Raw genomic sequence first — 19,743 nt, 5'->3', positions numbered from 1 at the left:
GGGTCCGAGAGCCCACCTCATCTGCTGCTTTCCCTGCTAAATAGGCCTTATGCATTAATAAAATAAACTCCATGGAAAAAGATTGTGAGAGCTCAGGAACAGGGTTAAGAGGGAAATCCTCCCAATCCGAGCCTCCCTGATCTTTACCAAGACTAGAAACTGCTGTGGATAACCACAGTGGGAATTCCCCTGCCTCCCCCACCAATGCCGACATGCCAGCATGAGAATCAAACATGGCCACCATTTCTGTACTGATGGGAAGAGAAGCTGTAGAAAGTGAAGCATCCCGTGGCACCCGAAGCGACTGGCTGACAGCATTAGCAACAGGACCTGACCTCATAGAAGGTTGCAGGCACAGCCGAAGTGCCTTCCCCGCCTGAAACGCATCCAGCACAAAGTCTGGACCTATTAAATTGTGATCACGATCTCCCACAGGAGCAGCAAACAGGGGAGGGATTTGGATCACTAGTCTTACACCCCCATGGAACACCGGACCAAGCGCACAAAAGAGCCATGAACCTCCTGCTTATCCACATCAAACCAGAGGGTTGGCCCCAATAGGACCCTAACGACCCTTCTTCTCTTTTGCTTGGTTTTTTTTTTTTTTTTTTACTCCAGAACTGAAGGTTTTACATCATCTACCATCTGCTGGAGACAGAGAAATACTGAGGGACTGCAGGTGGCTCACTAGGTTATGTTAAATTTGCATGTCTGAAAAAATACAAAAATGTAAAACATCACATACATCCACAATACATTTAAATACCTTTATAATATACAAAATTTATAACCATTGATAATGATCTTTCTTCTCGAGTATTGACACCATGTGAAATCAATGTGTTAAATAAGGGCTTGACATTTGTCCTTACTTGTTTACAAGACCCTTTATCCACTCGAATTGAATTGTATAAATGTTTCCGTTGTTTAAGGATAGCAAGTTATTTCTCTGATCAGGGAGAGCAACCATCATTTAAGTTTTCTAGACCTTCTAGATGGATGCTACCGGATCCCATCTGTTATTTGTGATAATTGTAGGTGGTTCCTTGGCCCGGTGGCAGATGGCCATGCCCACGGGGGAAGATCCCGAGAGGGACCACCGGTCATGCTCAGAGTTGAGAGACAGACACACACTAGTTCTTTTATTAAATTGTTTTAGAGAACCACCAGAGGTGGCAGTAGTGAGCTGGAAGAGCCTGGCTGGGCTGTAGTCCCTCAGGCACTGGAACAGCGATCCCAGGATGGCTGAGCTGTAAAGAAACTGAGATAGTGAGTAGGCAGAGTAAGCAGAGTTCAGGAACAGAACTTTGATGGTAACACTAACACAATAGTCCCTTGGAACAGCCCAGGAGCTGGAATGAAGTAGGCCCTTGAGGAGCGAGTACCTGGTTCCAGGGAAAGCCCTGAGAGAGAGATGGTAACTCACTGGTGTTGTAGGCAGCGGTGACTTCCTGGCAGAAGTTATATTCAGTAGCAGGTCCGGGAACGTGGGCCTTCGAGGAGCGAGTACCGGTTCCAGATTGCGACCTGAAAAGCAAGAGAGAGAGCGAGGCCCCCGAGTAGCGGGTACCCCTGGTAAAGTCCGAGGAGGCAGAGTAGCAAGGTAAGCGGAGAGCGAATCCCATCCACAGCGATACCTGGAGGCAGCTAGGTAGGAAACCCTTTGCTAACTCGATTAGCTAGCAAAAAAAGAAACCTTAAATATCTGGTGATGATGACGTTATCTCAGGGGGACGCCCCTGAGGTTCGTGCTACAGCTGGTACTTGAGTCGGGGCTGCGCCGCGCGCCCTTAGGCCTCATTAGAACATGACGGAAGGCAGCGTCTAGCCGGTCCGGGAACGCTGGAGGAAGTCGGCAAGATGACGCCGCGGCAGCCAAACATCCATCAACCAAAGAGGGAGTCGTCAAAGAGGTAAAGTGGGCGGAGTGGAGACGTCGGGCAGCGAAGGTCGCAACACCATTGATCCATCAGTTATAGTATTTGAGAAACTTGTATTGAAAGATTTATCCTTAATGGAACAAAGACATGTTCCTTTAAAATTCAATCTAACACTGCAAGAACGTCAAGCCATCATTACTTAGAGAAAAGATACCTCTGTTGGGGGGATAATCATTATAGATAAAGGTCATTATGTTGGTGAAGCATTACGCCAGTTAGGTGATAATTATTTCTATATGTTGTTTCCATCTGACTCCACATTGTTGATTCAATCTGAGATTCATGGCATTTTGAAATTGGATATTCAGAATAAAATTATCAATGAGAAGTTATTTACGTATTTGTGTGAGCCATATCCCACCATACCTATTTTATATCTTGTGCCAAAAATCAATAATTCATTAGAGTCTCCACCAGGGTGACTGATCATATCTAGTACAGATTTGTTATTTGAACCAATTACTAAATTTCTTGATTATGTTCTTCAACCTCAAGTAGATAACATACCCTCATATATTAGAGATTCTTCTCACTTCTTACAATCTTTGTCGGATATTAACAATATACAGGATAGTTAGTGGCTAGTCACAGCAGAAATAGCTGTATTGTACCCGTACATACCACAAGAAGCTGCTTTATCTATCATTATTAATATATTTGAGTCCACTGAGATGTCAGGGCTTCATTTGGATTTTTGAACTAAATTGTCTAAGATAGTGTTAACTAAAGGATACTTCTGTTTTGATGGGGAGATTTACCAACAAATTAAGGGTATACTAATGGGGTCTTCTGTGGCCCCATTGATAGCCTGCCTATATTTATTTATTTATATATTTATTTATTTCTTGAGTTTTATATACCATCATTCGGTAGCGCTATCACAACGGTTTACAAAAGTATACATTATTCTTAGCAGTTGTGTAACAGAAAAGCAATGTGAACGTTATACATTTTTTTAGCAGTTGTGCAACAGTAAAAACGCTGGGGTAGATTTTATAAATTTGTGCGAGCGCGAATTTATAAAATCCAGCGAACAAAAGTACGCTGGATTTTATATGATACGCGTGTAGCTACGCGTATCTTATAAAATCCGGGGTCGGCGCACGCTGCCTGTTCCCTCTGAGGCCGCTCCGAAATCGGAGTAGCCTTGGAGGGAACTTTCTTTCCACACCCCCCCCCCCCACCTTCCCCTCCCTTCCCCTACCTAACCCACCCCCCCGGCCCTATCTAACCCCCCCCCCCCCTACCTTTGTTGGCAGATTTGTCCTGCGCGCGTAAATCCGGCCGGATTTACGCGCGCAGGGCTTTTAAAATCCGGCCCAATTTGAACAATATCAGAAATAAGCATATCAAGTCCGGAGAACATTATTAGGTTGGATGAGGAGGGTATGCAGGTTCGGGGTGAAGAGAATGTATTAAGAGGTTTACAACTGAGAGTTCAGTTGAGAGTTGGGATGATCAGACGTCTGAAGGTCAATGTAGAATTTGCGGAACATTAGTGGTTTCAGGTCTTTTTGAATGTTTTTAGGTCGTGTTGGGTTCTCAGGAATTTAGGTAGGGTGTTCCAAAGTTTAGGTGAGGCAATTGAAAAAGCTCTTTCTCTTGTGGTTGCCAGATGCGCATCTTTGATAGGGGGAATGAGTTATTAGAGAGTAGGTTTCTTGGAGGATTTTGAGGGATTATGTTTAGGGTGTTAAGACCTTGATGATCATTGTTTAGGATTTTGTGGATTATGGTCATTGATTTGTAAGCAATACGTGCAGTAATAGGGAGCCAGTGAAGTGAGATCAATATTGGTGTTATGTGTTCACTTCTTTTTGTTCCAGTTAGGACTCTGGCAGCTGAGTTCTGCAGTATTTGGAGTGGTTTGAGGGATGAAAAAGGTATTCCAATTAGTAAGGAGTTGCAATAGTCGAAGGTGGAGAAGATAAGAAGTTGTAGTACAGTTCTGAAATTGTAGGGGTTGAGAAATTGTTTCAGGTGTCTTAGGGTTAGGAGTCTGTGGTATCCTTCTTTAGTTTTATATGCTATGTGGTTCTTGAAAGAAAGTTCTTTATCAATGATAACTCCGAGGTTCCTGGTGTGGGAGGTAGGGAGTATAGTTATCATTTGTTTGTCAAGTATTGTCAGGGGTGGCGGAGTTGGATTGGGTTTTTTATCCATGAGTATTATTTCAGTTTTGTCAAAGTTGATTATGAGTTTCAGGGAATTTAGGAGATGTTTGATTGAGATAAGTAGTTCTAAGGTTTTCTTGTAGGTGTCTTCAATCGAATTTTGTATGGGAATGAGGAGCTGAATGTCATCAGCATAGAGGAAGTGTGTGATTTCCTATTCTTTTAGTAGTTGGCAGATGGGGAGAAGGTATATGTTGAAAAGGGTGGCTGATAAAGCTGATCCTTGAGGGACTCCGGTGTTGAGGTTGATTGTTTTTGATAGGTTGTTGTTGATTAATACTTGGTATGTTTGATCAGATAATAGGAAGAAAACCAATTTGGGATAGCCGCTCCAATAGTATATTGTGGTTCACTGTGTTGAAGGCGGCTGAAAGGTCAAGAAGAATGAGCAAGTATTTTCACCTTTGTCAAACCTCTTACATTAATGTCATTTAGGGAGATGAGGAGAGATTCCGTGTTTAGGTTTTTTCTAAAACCATATTGGGATGGAGGTAGGATGCCGTTTGTCTCCAGGTAGTCATCTAGTTGAGTGTGTACAACTTTTTCAATGGTTTTGGCTATGAACGAAAGGTTTGATATGGGACGGTAGTTGGTAAGGATTTCCGGATCTAGGTTGTACTTTTTAAGGATTGGTTTGAAGACAGCAGATTTGAGGCATTTGGGGTAGTTGCCTTCAGTCAGTGATAAATTGACAATTTTGGTGATGGTTTTTGATATGGAAGGTTCAATTGATTTGAGGGTTGTTATTGGGATGTTGTCTAATGGATGGCTGGCGGGGTTCATTTTATTTATTATAGATTGAATTTCAAGGGTGGAGGCAGTGTCAAAGTTTGACCATGATGAGGTTATCTTGTTGTTAAGTTTGGTGTTCTGGTTGTTGTTGGTTATGTTGGATTGGATTAGATGAGATATTTTGTTGTTGAAGAAATCAGCAAAGTCATCGCTTCCATGTTTGGTACATGAAGACTCTTGGGTGGTTTTGGTAAGTTTTTGAACTATTGTGAATAACATTCTGGGGTTATGATGAAATTTGGAGATTTTGTTGGAGAAGAATTCCTTTTTCGCATTGTTGATGATATTTTTATATTGAGCTAAGTTGTTCCGATAATTATTTAGTGTGGTAGTATTTTTGTTTTTTCTCCATTCTTTCTTTTTTTCGGAGCATGCGTTTGGCAGTTCTGATATTTTCGTTATACCATATATATAAAGAGTGTTTTGAACAGTGGCTTATCTATAATACAGACTTCATGTGGAATATTGTCATTCGGGAAAGTTTTATAGATGACATTTTTTATAAGGGCAGGAATGTATCAGAAACTGGTGCTTTTCACACAGTGGCTAAATTGCCAAGATGAAAATTTGAAGTTTGAGTTCCATTTCCATCAAGAAAAGATCTCATTTTTGGATATTACAGTTAAACTGAGTAGGGAAGGGTTAAGCACTTCTATATATACGTCAAACAGACAGAAATTCACTTTTACATTTTTCCTTCTTCCACCCAAGAAATTTTTGTGTTTGCGTTGATTATGTACAACTAACAAAGAATAGATTGGTAGGGCAATAGAACTCACTAACCGAATTAAAGAGAGGAGGTTTACTACTACGGTGATTTAAGAAAGCATATAAGCAAGCCTTATATGCTAATTGAGAGAATTTATTATTAGCAAATCAGTGACACCCGATGTCAAGGATTGTTTGTACCTTACCATATTCAAATTGGGTATTGCATATTAAAAGGATCATATGCAAGTATTGGTATATATTATGGGGCAGATTTTCAAAGGGTTATGCGCGTATGTCCCGGGGCTTGCATAAAGGGGCGGCGCGTGGGCGGCCCGGGGTGGTCTGGGGGGCGGGGCGGGGCATGGCCTGAGCCTCCAGGCACAGCAGCCATTTGCCGCTGTGCCCGGGATCCTGGGCCGGTCATTAGCCGGCTCGCATAAGTTACGCCTGCCGGGACCACAAGACCTTGTGAGACTGGAAAATTGGGCATCGAAATGGCAGATGAAATTTAATGTGGAAAAGTGCAAGGTGATGCATATAGGGAAAAATAACCCATGCTATAGTTACACAATGTTAGGTTCCATATTAGGTGCTACCACCCAAGAAAGAGATCTAGGCGTCATAGTGGATAACACATTGAAATCGTTGGTTCAGTGTGCTGCGGCAGTCAAAAAAGCAAACAGAATGTTGGGAATTATTAGAAAGGGAATGGTGAATAAAACGGAAAATGTCATAATGCCTCTGCTATTAATCAAGTTTACTTAGGGAATAGCCAGTGCTATTAATTGCATCAGTAGAATGGGATCTTCTTAGTGTTTGGGTAATTGCTAGAGATGTGAATCGTGTCCTCGATTGTCTTAAATATCGATTTCGGCTGGGAGGGGGAGGGAATCGTATTGTTGCCGTTTGGGTGTGTAAAGTATCGTGAAAATCGTTAAAATCGTGAGCCGGCACACTAAAACCCCCTAAAACCCACCCCCGACCCTTTAAATTAAATCTCCCCACCCTCCCGAACCCCCCCAAATGCCTTAAATTACCTGGGGGTCCAGCGGCACACTAAAACACGGTACACTAAAACCCCCTAAAACCCACCCCGACCCTTTAAATTAAACCCCCCACCCACCAGAACCCCCCCCTCAAATGCCTTAAATTACCTGGGGGTCCGTAGCGGCGGTCCGTAGCTTAAATTACCTCCGTAGCCTTAAATTACCTCCGTAGCTAAATCGGGGGAAGGGGGAGAGCAGGAAACCGGCACACTAAATCGTGTAGTCTTCAGCCGGCGCCATTTTGCAAAATGGCCGCCGCAAAATGGCGGCGGCCATAGACCAAAACGATTCGACGCAGGAGGTCGTTCCAGACCCCCGCTGGACTTTTGGCAAGTCTTGTGGGGGTCAGGAGGCCCCCCCAAGCTGGCCAAAAGTTCCTGGGGGTCCAGCGGGGGTCCGGGAGCGATCTCCTGCCGCGACAGTTTTCCGTACGGAAAACGATGCGCCGGCAGGAGATCGCTCCCGGACCCCCGCTGGACCCCCAGGAACTTTTGGCCAGCTTGGGGGGGCCTCCTGACCCCCACAAGACTTGCCAAAAGTCCAGCGGGGGTCCGGAACGACCTCCTGCGTCGAATCGTTTGGTCTATGGCCGCCGCCATTTTGCGGTGGCCATTTTGCAAAATGGCGCCGGCTGAAGACTACACGATTTAGTGTGCCGGTTTCCTGCTCTCCCCCTTCCCCCGATTTAGCTACGGACCGCCGCTACGGAGGTAATTTAAGGCTACGGAGGTAATTTAAGCTACGGACCGCCGCTACGGACCCCCAGGTAATTTAAGGCATGGGGGGGGGGTTCGGGAGGGTGGGGGATTTAATTTAAAGGGTCGGGGGTGGGTTTTAGGGTGTTTTAGTGTGCCGGTTTTCCTGCCCTCCCCCTTCCCCCGATTTACGAATTTTTGACGATAAATCGGGGGAATTGGTATTGTATCGTTGCCCTAACGATTTTTGACGATTTAAAATATATCGGACGATATTTTAAATCGTCAAAAAACGATTCACATCCCTAGTAATTGCCAGGTTCTTGAGGCCTGGTTTGGCCTCTGTTGGAAACAGGATGCTGTGCTTGATGGACCCTTGGTCTGACCCAGCATGGCAATTTCTTAGGTTCTTCCTTCCTCTTTCATGCAGCTCTTCTTCTTTTGTCTCCTCTCTCCCTCAGATTTCTCATTCCCTCATTCCTCTACAACAAATATCCTGACTCTAAACCACCGCCACTCCATGCAGTCTTTTCTCCCCTCCAACATGCTGGCTGCAAGTGACGCAGCAGCTGATACCAGGAGGAGGAGGAAGCAGACAGAGGGTTGGTATTGACTGGAAAAGGAAAAAAGATATAGTTTCCTGTGATTCTGCAGGAAAAGGTAAATTCTGCAGCAGTTGTTGCAGCCATAGAATCACAGGAAACTGAGGCCTGTGAAAACATTAGTATTGTATTCAGCTGAGTTTTTAAACTGAGAAGAAATAGGGACAGTAATTTTCAAAAGCATTTCTGTATACAAAACAGTGCTTTACCCATAGAAACAGCTTGTTATAAAACTGCCCACCCATTATACGGGTAAAGTTACATGCATATAGCCTATATAGCGATCAGAGAAATGCTGGGGGAAGAGTTGGAAAGGGGTTTGCACTTACATGCATACTTTTGCATTTTCATAACTATGCACATACATTTTCTCAGAAAAATTCTGAACACAAATTAGGTATAAACCTGTGCAGGTAGTTTTGGTGGGATAATTTTCAAAAGGAAAGTTTGTGCTTGCATTCCCTTTGAAAACTGGTTTATCTTATACATATATTTGATTCAAAAGTTATAAACTTACCCCTAAAATATAAAAGTTCCACCCCATGTGGGAATTCTGTTGAGAAAAACAACTTCCATAGAATATGGTGGCAGATAAAGGCAATTAGGCTCATTTAGTCTGCTTAATGTCATTCCTGCTGCAAATATCATAGACCCCCAGCTGATCCCTGGTATATGTATGTGTTTCAAAAAGCTTTCTTATGAAGCAACAGTATGGTGGTGCACTTAGAAAGAGTAGGCACAGGACCTGTATTTTTAATTAATCTGCACCAAAGCATAGAGTTCATGGATTCTGACTTCCACATGGGACAACAACTCATGGAACCTGAATAAAGTAAACCTGACAGTCTGGTTACATTGTGTGATCTATCATATTTTCCTAAACTGACTTATAGTGCAGAATAATATCATTTTGTTTGGGTTTTATTACTCTATTTACAAGGGTAAACAGTGTATACGCTTCCCAGTCAAAAACATTTACATTTTACTTTATAAGTTCACACAAAGTTTTACAAACCAACGCAGAGGGTCCCCAAGGCTCTGATGATACACAGGAGAGTTCCCACTGCCACCTTAGAACTTCGCAAGAGTCGAACAAGAGGAGCTATGCCATTCTCGTGACATATCTTATCCTGACTGTATCTGCTGTCCTTGCTTAGAGCTATCACGGCTTGACCTCCTTCCAAAAAAAACCAAACAAACCAAAACAAAACAGCAAAAGAAAAATAGTACAGACTTCCAATAACAACAGCTATATCTAACTATATGTAATGATAAAACCTATAAAAGCAGCTTACCAATATACTGCATTATATCAGATGGTAGCAGAAGCATATCAACGATGGAGCTGTAACCAATCTGTTCTGCCATGTATTTCTGCTGCTTCACTTTTTGCCCTGCCAGTGCCCAAAAGGTTTTAGCACATTGTTCCTTCACTTCCAACTGGAAAACCTACAAATAGGAAAACAGTAAACTCTTTCTGCACCTTTTTTTTTTTTTTTTTTTTTAAGAAAGGCTCAGTGAAATAACAAGCATTTTAGTAATATACTTCTCCTCCCTGGATGGCAGTTATTAATGATGTCTCTAAGATGTGTTATAAGTGTTTTGTTAAAATATAATAATTTAGAGCGTTATCTAAGTGTGATATGCAGAGATGATATCATAGCAAGATAATAAATTCATTATAGTCAATCACCAGATTATGTATTGCTTTTTCGGTGATTTACATACTTGTTGAACATTTATAACACCCTTCTGTGCAATGTTCACTGTATGCTGTTTGAGGGACTGCTGACACTCATCTCACTGTCCTAGAGCCCACAATCTTCAGGAACTGCCAGCCCCACTTGGTGCAAACCTCAAAACAGCTGAAACCTCCCCAGTGTGTAGGCAGGTGATGGCAGTCCCTCATGTTACATAAAGAGAACTTCTTAGCCACAGAAGACCATTGCTTCCTGATTTAGCTAAAGTAAATTTGATCATCTACATATAGGTATAAATCTGTGCGGGTAATTTTGCTGGGATAAGTTTCAAAGCAAACTTATACGTGTGACTTCACTTTGAAAGTTGCTGTAATTTATGTGTCCTGTCACAAAATTACCCTCTAAATGGGGATTTTGTGCATAGAAGGAGGGATTGGATTTGGTTTTTCCCCAGAGGACTGTATCTAGTTCCTTTAACTGAGCAACATTTGGGTAGAATTACAGCACAATAGATCCGTGACCTCTGATTTTCGGAGCACAGGGCTCTGAAGAGAATTCCTCACCCGCCCCCTCCATAAAGAATTCTATTAGAGGTTACCAAGGAAAGTAATGGCAGGTGCACACAACTCTTTTATGTAAAGCACATACAGGAGGTGCTACAATAGTAGTGCGCATAGGGAAAAATGATCCCAATTACAGGTACACAATACTGGGTTCTGTGTTAGGAGTCACTGCCCAGGAAAAGGACCTTGGAGTCAGCAAATGTTGCTTACCTGTAACAGGTGTTCTCGCAGGACAGCAGGAAGTTAGTCCTCACATATGGGTGACATCATAGGATGGAGCCCAATCACGGAACAGTTTTGTCAAAGTTTCTAGAACTTTGACTGGCCCCTACTGGGCATGCCCAGCATGGCACCAACCCTGCAGCCGGCAGGGGTCCCCCTTCAGTCTTGTTTAAAAAGCTACAGGAAGTGCTGAAAAATAAAATAATAAACGTAACAAACCCAACACCGCGGGGAGGCGGGCGGGTTTCGTGAGGACTAACATCCTGCTGTCCTGTGAGAACACCTGTTACAGGTAAGCAACATTTGCTTTCTCACAGGACAAGCAAGATGGTAGTCCTCACCTATGGGTGAGTACCGAGCTGAGGATGTCTGAGTATGCACCAAATATACCCAGGTGTGCAAGGCACTAGGACTGGGGTGAAATTTGGCCGAGGGCATCCTAAACCCTACCGGGCAGGCGGAAGGGTGTTGGTACGTCAAGTTGTGAATAGGTTATGCAGGACAGATTGGCTGAAGATGGAATCTTGTCTTCCGGCCTTGTCCAAGCAATAGTGGGCTGTAAAGGTATGGAAAGAACTCCAGGTGGCAGCCCTGCAAATGTCAGGAAGCGGCACCGAGCGTAGGTGTGCTACTGAAGTCGCCATGGCTCTCACAGAGTGTGCTTTAACACGATCTTGAAGTGGAATGCCTGCTAGCTGAGAGCAAAAGGATATGCAGTCCGCTAACCAGGAGGAGAGAGTCTGATAACCCACAGGCTGCCCCAATTTGATGGAATGGAAAGAAACAAACAATTGAGTGCTTTTCCTGTGGGCAGCTGTACAGTCTAGGTAGAACTCTAGAGCCCATTTACAGTCAAGGGTATGCAGAGCCTGCTCTCCTGGATTGGATGAAACTCTGATACTACCTTAGGCAAGAACTTAGGGTGAGTGTGGAGTACTTCCCGGTCCTGCAGAAGTTTAGTGTAAGGCGGATAGGTAACTAGGGCCTGTAACTCACTAACTCTACGAGCCAAAGTGATTGCAAAAGGAAAATCACTTTCCATGTGAGATAGTGAAGTTCACAGGATTGGAGAGGCTCGAATGGTGGTTTCATGAGCCGACCCAAAACCAGGTTGAGGTCCCAAAAAGGGGCTGGAGGACGCAGTGAAGGCTTGAGGTGAAGCAAGCCCTTCAGAAAACGTATTACAAGGGGTTGTACTATATGGGAACATCCCCGATACCTTTATGGAAGGCGGCCACCGCACTAACAAGCATTCTGAAGGAGGAAGTTTTTAGACCTGACTCCGACAAGTGCCAGAGATAGTCCAGAAACTTCGTGATTGGACAGGTAAAGGGGTCAAGGGATTGAGAAGAGCACCTGTTCCATTTGTAAGAATAAGATTTTCTTGTGGAAGGCTTCCATGAAGCAATCAGGACAAGGGAAACTGATTCAGAAAGGTTAAGTGGCTGAAGGATTAACCTTTCAACATCCATGCCGTCAGGGACAAGGCTTGAAGATTGGAGTGGCGCAGGCACCAGTCGTTTTGCGTAATCAGAAGCGGGTCCTTTCCCAAGAGAATGTGTCTGCGAATGGAGAGATCCTGAAGTACTGGAAACCACACTTGGCGTGGCCAGTGAGGTGCTATCAGGATCATGGTTCCCGTGTCCTGATGTAACTTCACGAGAGTCTTTGAGAGAAGTGGAAGTGGAGGGAATGCATATAGGAGACCGATATGCAAGAGAGGGAGAACGCATCTCTTGGCTGATAGTTTTGGCTGCGAATGAGAGAGCAGAAGTTCTCTACTTTGCAGTTTTGAGGTGACGCAAAGAGGTCTATTTGAGGGTAACCCCATTGTTGGAAGATTGAGTCCGCTATTGAGGGGTTGAGAGACCACTCGTGCTGAAAGGTGCGACTTAGCTTGTCTGCCAACACATTGTCCACTCCTGGCAAGTAGGTGGCCCTGAGGTACATTGAGTGGGAGAGGGCCTCCTCCCATATCTGCGCAGCTTCCTGACAAAGGAGGTAGGAGCCCGTGCCTCCCTGTTTGTTGATGTACCACATGGACACCTGGTTGTCCATCTGAATCAGGTTGACTTGGTTGGAGAGGCAATCCTGAAATACTCTGAGAGCATATCTGATTGCTCGAAGCTCCAGGAAATTGATTTGGTGTTTGGCTTCCTCTGGAGGCCAAGTTCCTTGTGTCTGCAGATTGGCCACATAGGCTCCCCAGTCGAGGTTGGAAGCATTAGTGGTGAGAGTTATTTGAGGGTCTGGAGCCTGGAAGGGCAAGCCTTGGAGGAGATTGATCTGATTTTTCCCCCAGGCGAGAGACTGATGGAGTGAGTCGGTGATGTGGACAATGGTCGACAGGGGATGAATGCATTAAGTCCATTGTGACCTTAAAGTCCACTGCATGACTCTCATGGCTAAGCGGACCATTGGGGTGACCTGAACTGAGGACGCCATGTGTCCCAGTAGGATGAGAAAGCGGCATGCAATCGTGTAGCGCTGAGACTGCAGCTGGTGTGCGAGAGAGACGAGAGTGAGAGCTCGTTGTCAAGGTAGAAAAGCTTTTGCCTGCAAGGTGTCCAAGTCTGCACCTATGAATGATAAGGTTTGAGATGGGACTAAGTAGGATTTGTCGTAGTTGAAGAGAAATCCTAGCGAAATCAGAGTGTGTAAGGTAAGATGTAGGGACGATAGAGCAGTTTGCTGAGTGGGAGCCCTGATCAACCAATCGTCTAGATAGGGGTAGACGTGAACACCTTGAGTCCTAAGGAAGTCTACAACTACTACGAGACATTTTGTGAAGACTCGCGGTGCAGACACGAGGCCGAATGGAAGCACTCAGTACTGATAGTGCTTGAAGCCTACCAGAAATCTCAGGTATTTTTGATGAGATAGAGTTATCGCAATGTGAGTGTATGTGTCCTGGAGGTCTAGAGAGCAGAGCCAGTCTCCTCTTTGTAGAAGAGGAAGAAAAGAACCCACGGTTACCATTTTGAACTTTTCTCGATGGAGGTACTTGTTGAGGGCACATAGATCCAGAATTGGACGAACACCTCCCGATTTTTTGGGGATTAGGAAGTACCAGGAATAGAACCCTAGGCCGTGGTGAGAGTAGGGTACTGGTTCTATTGCCCTGGCCTGGAGAAGGAGGGAGACCTCCTGTTCCAGAAAGAGGGAGTGATTGGATGTTCTCCACGTCGGTAGAGGTGGAGAGTCTGATGGGATGGAGAGAAAGTTGAGATAATAACCTTGAGCGATTATCACTAGGACCCACTGGTCTGAGGTGATTGAGTGCCACCTGTTGTTGAAATGGCACAATCGACCTCCCACTGGTATGTGAGACAGTGGAAGCTGGCTGCTGCTCTCTATGCAGGAGTCAAAAACCGGAAGCAGGGCCCGGCTGAGGAGCTGCTTGCGGCTTTTGTTTTCGTATCTGACAAGACTGGGTTTTTTGAAATGGTCTCATAGAGCGAGTTCTAGCCGGTGGCGGGTAGGATTTTTTTGGATGGAAGAAGGACTTCTTAGTGTCTTTTCGGAAAGGCTGTTTTGAGGAGTACTCAGAAGGCATCAGAGAGAGCTGTCTCAGGGTCTCATGATGGTCCTTGAGTTCCGCCACCGTTCGTTGAATCTGCTCACCGAATAGATTGTCTGCTACACAGGGCAGGTCGGATAATCAGTCTTGCACTTCAGGGCGAAGGTCCGATGACTTGAGCCAGGCCCATCTTCTTGCTGAGATAGCGGCTGCAGATACCCTGGTAGCAGTGTCAAAGATATCGTAAGATGATCTTATCTCATGCTTGCCCGCCTCAAAACCCTTGTTTACTAGGGTTTGGAGCTGATCTTGAAATTGCTGAGGCAGGGAGTCTATCAAGTCTTGTATCTGCTTAAATAAGACCCTGTTATATTGGGTCATATAGAGCTGATAAGAGGCGATTCGGGAGATGAGCATTGAGCTCTGGAAGACCCAACGACCAATTGCATCTAGAAATCTTTGCTCCTTGACTGGGGGGAAAGGAAGTGTGGGGTTTTGATCTCTTTGCCCTCTTTTGGGCAGATTCTACAACCACAGATTGGTGATCCAATTGAGGTTTTTGAAAACCTGGGGTTGACTGTACCAAATAAGTGGTGTCAGCCTTCCTGTTGACTGGAGCAACAGAGCCAGGGTGTTCCCAGTTCTTTTTGAGGAGATCCAGAAGAACTTGGTGAATAGGGATGGAGGTTATTTCCTTGGGAGCATCCAGGAATTGCAACAGCTCCATCATTTGATGCCTGTCATCTTGTTCAGTCTGTAATTGGAAGGGAACCAATTCAGACATCTCCTTCACAAAGTTTATGAAGGAAAGGTCCTCTGGAGGAGAACGCTTTCTGCTTTCAGTAGGAGAAGGTGGTGAAGGCTGGTCATTGGTATCTTGTGAAGAATCATCAGTCCAGGTATCATAGGGATCGGCACCTACCCCTCTAGGAGCCAGAGGGGGATGGGACGGTGAAATCCCTAAAGGTCCTGGTCTAGGCTCCGAAGGAATCGAAAGAATAATTGGAGGCACCGATGAAGGCATCGAAGGCACCGGTGCAGGTATCAAAGGCATCGATGAATGGATCGGTGGCACCGACGGACGTATCGGCATCGATAGCTGAGGCATCGGTAGGACTCCCGATGGAGGGATGCGGAACGGGGTTTCTCCTCCCGATGACAAGGTAATTGGAGAGGGCACCGGAGCCATCGGTGACCCGGGATCCATTGGTGGAAAAGCGGCAATGAGTGCTTCCATCCTCGAGGGCAGCAGTGCCAATGCTGCCGGAATTGGGTCAGTGGTCGGTTCCACTATCGGTATTGGTGTCGGTGCCGGAGGAACTTGGAGTCGATGCATCGCCTTGTCGATAGCCTCCTGAACCAGTCGGTCCAGTTCTTCTCAGAGACCTGGAGCAAGCAGCCCCGGCTCCAGAACAGAAGAAGGAGGCAGAGGCATAGCTGGAGGGACCACCGTTAAAGGCGGAGTCGCAGCTCCCGATCCCCTTTCGGGTGAGGGTTGCCTCGGTGACCAGGTCGCCAAAAAGGTCGGTGCCTTTTTTGGACGGGGTTTCTTCGACGGCGGCTCGGACGATGATGAGGTCGATGATTTCGCTCTCTTGATGGTCTGAGACTTCTGATGTCGGTGGCGATGTTTCTCTCTGCAATCCCCTCGGTCCTGAGGGGGAGTAGAAGAGGTTGAAGACCGAGAAGTCGTCGATGCCGGACGGTCACCGGTCAGTGGTGGATACTGGCACGAAGTTGACGGTGCCAGTTCTGACAACGTCGTCGCAATAGACGGCGTCGGGGTTTGAGCACAGAAGAAAAGTTCTATCTTTTCCATTCTGACCTTGCAACCTTTTGGTGTCATTAGGGCAAATTTGGTGCAGGTCAGGACATCGTGCTCACATCTGAGACACATTACACAGACCTTATGAGGGTCTGTTATGGACATGGTGCGATTGCAGTCCAGGTACCGACGGAACTCCGACGCCATGGCCATGAAAAATTTGAGCTGCAGTACGGTCGACGGCCAGTAGGCTGCGAGGGCCAAACTTGACGGGAATTGACCGAAAATGGGTAGAAAACTTACCGGAGTACCGCGGCTTGAAAAATTGAAAGGAGGGACCCCTGTGGGGTAAGAAACGTTGTAGTAATTCCGTGAGGAAAATTCCTGTCAGGAATCTCTGTGGAGCTCCTTAACCACGTGGCTACTGCTGCGCGGAAAAAAGAAGACTGAAGGGGGACCCCTTGTGGTTGCAGGGTTGGTGCCATGCTGGGCATGCCCAGTAGGGGCCAGTCAAAGTTTTAGAAACTTTGACAAAAGTGATACGTGATTGGGCTCCATCCTATGATGTCACCCATATGTGAGGACTACCATCCTGCTTGTCCTGTGAGAACTTGTGGACAATACCTTGAGGTTATCGACTCAGTATGTGGCTGAGGTCAAAAAGGCAAATAGAAGAGACGACTGAGAGGGGATATGATAGAAGTCTACAAAATAATGAAAGGACATGAACAAGTTAATGTAAATCGGTTTTTTACTCTCTCAGATAATAGAAGGACCAGGGGGCACTCCATGAAATTAGCAAGTAGCTCATTTAAAACAAATCAAAGAAAATTATTTTTCACTGAGCACATTGTTAAGCTCTGGAATTCATTGTAACTGGATTTAAAGAAGGTTTGGATAAGTTCCTAGAGGAAAAATCCATAAACTGCTATTATTTATTTATTTGTTTATTTATTTATTTAACAGCTTTTCTATACCGACGTTAGTAGGCACATCATATCGGTTTACATCAAACAGTAGATGGAAAGTACAATGAACAGAGAGAGGGGGGAGGGACAACATAATGCAATATGGGGCAACAACGGTGCTGCAACAAGGAGGCTATAGAGGTGAGCCTGAAAAAGAGAACTGGAGAGATAACATATTAACGTAATAACTTAAAGGGCATGAAGTTAGCGGTACGGGGAAGAAGTACATGGATCTAGTCTGGATATGCCTGGTGGAAAAGCCAGGTCTTTAGCATTTTCTTGAATTTGAAGGGGCAGGGCTCAAGGCGGAGGTTTGTGGGTAGAGCATTCCAACAAGTGGGGCCAGCAATTGAAAGGGCACGATCCCTTGTTGAGGTGAGGCGAGCATTCTTGAGGGATGGGATGTGCAGGGAACCTTTAAGGTTTGCTCTGGTTGGGCGGGAGGAGTGTGTGAGACGGAAAAGTTCATTGAGCCAGGAGGAGTTATTTTTGTATATGGATTTGTGAATGATGGTAAGGATCTTAAACAGGATGCGTGATGGTATAGGGAGCCAGTGGAGGTCTTTGAGGAGGGGTGTTATATGGTCGGATTTGCATGCGTTAATGATGGTTCTAGCGGTGGCGTTCTGTACCATTTGGAGTGGTTTGATTGTGGAGTAAGGAAGGCCTAGGTACAAGGAATTGCAGTTGTCGAGTTTGGACGAAAGGGTTGCTTGAATGACTGTTCTGAGATCGTGAGTATGGAGTAAAGGTTTGAGTTTTTTTTTTATAACATTGAGTTTATAGAAGCTTTCTTTTAGGACAGAATTGATGTGTTTTTTTAGGTTTAAGTGTTGATCAATTAGAATACCCAGGTTTCGTACTGGAGGCTGTGAGGTGAAGGAGCTAGAAGTTGGGTCATTAGCTGGGGAGAGCTTGAGTGTTTGGTGGTTGTGGATGAGGAGGAGTTCTGTCTTTGAGGAGTTGAGGGCAAGGTGGAGGTTAGTGAGTAGTGAATTAATGGAAATGAGGCATTTTCCCCAGAATTTTAACGTTATGGATATGGATTCTTGTATTGGTATGATGATTTGTACATCATCTGCGTAGATGTAGAATTTGAGGCCAAATTCAGATAGTAGTTGGCAAAGGGGCAGGAGGTAAACATTAAATAGGGTGGAGGAGAGGGAGGAGCCTTGGGGGACTCCTTGGGTGAGGCAGAAATGTGTGGATTCTGAGTTGCCTAGTTTTACAGAGAAATGTCTATTAGCCAGGTAGGATTTGAACCAAAGGAGGGCTGCTCCAGATATGCCAATGTCAGATAGGCGTGAAAGGAGAAGGTTGTGGCTTATCGTGTCAAAGGCTGATGAGATGTCAAAGAAGGCAATTATGAAGCTATGTCCTCGATCTAGGCCAATGAGGAGGGCGTCGGTGAGCAAAAGTAAGAGTGGGGTGCTCAAGTTTTTACGAAAGCCAAATTGAGAGGGGTGAAGGATGTTGTTGTCTTCAAGGTAGTCCATAAGCTGGGAGTTTATCACCTTTTCCATGATTTTAGCGATGAAGGGAAGGTTTGAGATGGGATGGTAGTTGGCTGGGTCTTTGAGGTCTAAGGATGGTTTTTTGAGCAGGGGTTTGACAACAGAGTGCTTTAGGAGTCAGGGACTGAGCCAATGGAGAGGGAGCAGTTAATGATGTCTGCTAGTGGTTTGGCAATAGTGTTGGGAATGGTTAGGAGGGTTTTGGTGGGGATGGTGTCAGAGGGGTGGGAGGCGGGTTTAATCTTTTTGAGAATAGACTCAATTTCCTTGGAGGATGTGAGTCTAAGGAGGCATTGGGGATGGTGGGGTGGGTGGGGGACATGGGGGGGAGGTGACAGGGAATCGGCGGAGGATGTTTGTTATTTTATTATGGAAGAAGAGGGCGAGTTCCTCACATTTGCTGCTGGCTTCGTTGTCAGCGATGGGAGGGGGGGGGGGCAAATGTGGTAATTAATAAGCAGTAATTAATAAGCAGTAGGAACTTGTGATTTATCTAATGTTTGGGTACTTGCCAGGTAATTGTGATGTGGATTGGCCACTGTTGGAAACAGTATACTAGGTTTGATGGATCCTTGGTCTGACCCAGTATGGCATATCTTATGTTCTTAGGAATTATTTGGAAAAAGAACAGAGAACAAAACTGAGAATATCATAATGCCTTTGTATAGATCCATGGTGCGACCACACTTTGAGTACTGTTGCCTCATTTTAAAAAAGACATAGCGGACATGGAAAAGGTTCAGAGAAGGGTGACAAAAATGATAAAGGGGCTGGAAAAGCGTCTTTATGAAGAAAGGTTAAATACATTAGGGGTCTTTAGCTTGGAAAAGAGACTGAGAGGGACTATGATTGAGATTTATGAATTCATGAATGGGGTAGAATGCGTAAATATGGGGCATTCCATGAAGTTAGCAAGTAGCACATTTAAGACTAATCTGAGAAACTTCTTTTTCACTCAACGCACAATTAAGCTCTGGAATTTGTTGCCAGAGGATGTGGTTAGTGCAGTTAGTTTAGCTGGGTTCAAAAAAGGTTTGGATAAGTTCTTGGAGGAGAAGTCCATTAACTGCTATTAATCAAGTTTACTTACGGAATAGCCACTGCTATTAATTACATCAGTAGCATGGGATCTTGTTGGTGTTTGGGTACTTACCAGGTTCTTGTGGCCTGATTTGGCCTCTGTTGGAAACAGGATGCTGGGCTTGATGGACCCTTGGTCTGACCCAGCATGGCAATTTCTTATGTTCTTAACAATTATTTACCCTTTCAGACAACACTAGGACTAGGGGACACTCCATGAAACTAGCAACCAGCAAACTTAAAACAAATCGCAGGAAGTATTTTTCCCTCAGCACCACTGTTGCCAGAAGATATGATCAAGACAACTAACACAGTGGGGTTTGAAATAGGATTGAACAAGTTCCTGAAGGAAAAGTCCATAAACAGTTATTAGCCACATATACTTGGGAAAACTAGCACTTATCTTTGGGAGTGAGATACAAGAAATAGATCAAATATTGGGGATCAGCCA

The 19,743-nt window shown here is 45.0% G+C and overlaps 1 protein-coding gene across 1 annotated transcript in view; it reads right to left on the bottom strand.

The window, feature by feature from the left end:
• Positions 1-19,743, bottom strand: part of ANKAR (ankyrin and armadillo repeat containing) — a 381,604-nt gene that overhangs the window by 76,476 nt on the left and 285,385 nt on the right. Inside the window, 2 exon segments of the mRNA XM_029605998.1 lie at positions 8,976-9,137; positions 9,256-9,409. Of these exon segments, the coding sequence (XP_029461858.1) occupies positions 8,976-9,137; positions 9,256-9,409 (316 nt within the window).

The sequence above is a fragment of the Rhinatrema bivittatum genome, chromosome 6 (genome assembly GCF_901001135.1).
Source record: "Rhinatrema bivittatum chromosome 6, aRhiBiv1.1, whole genome shotgun sequence".
NCBI lineage: Eukaryota > Metazoa > Chordata > Amphibia > Gymnophiona > Rhinatrematidae > Rhinatrema > Rhinatrema bivittatum.
This window is presented reverse-complemented; position numbering and strand designations above follow the sequence as displayed.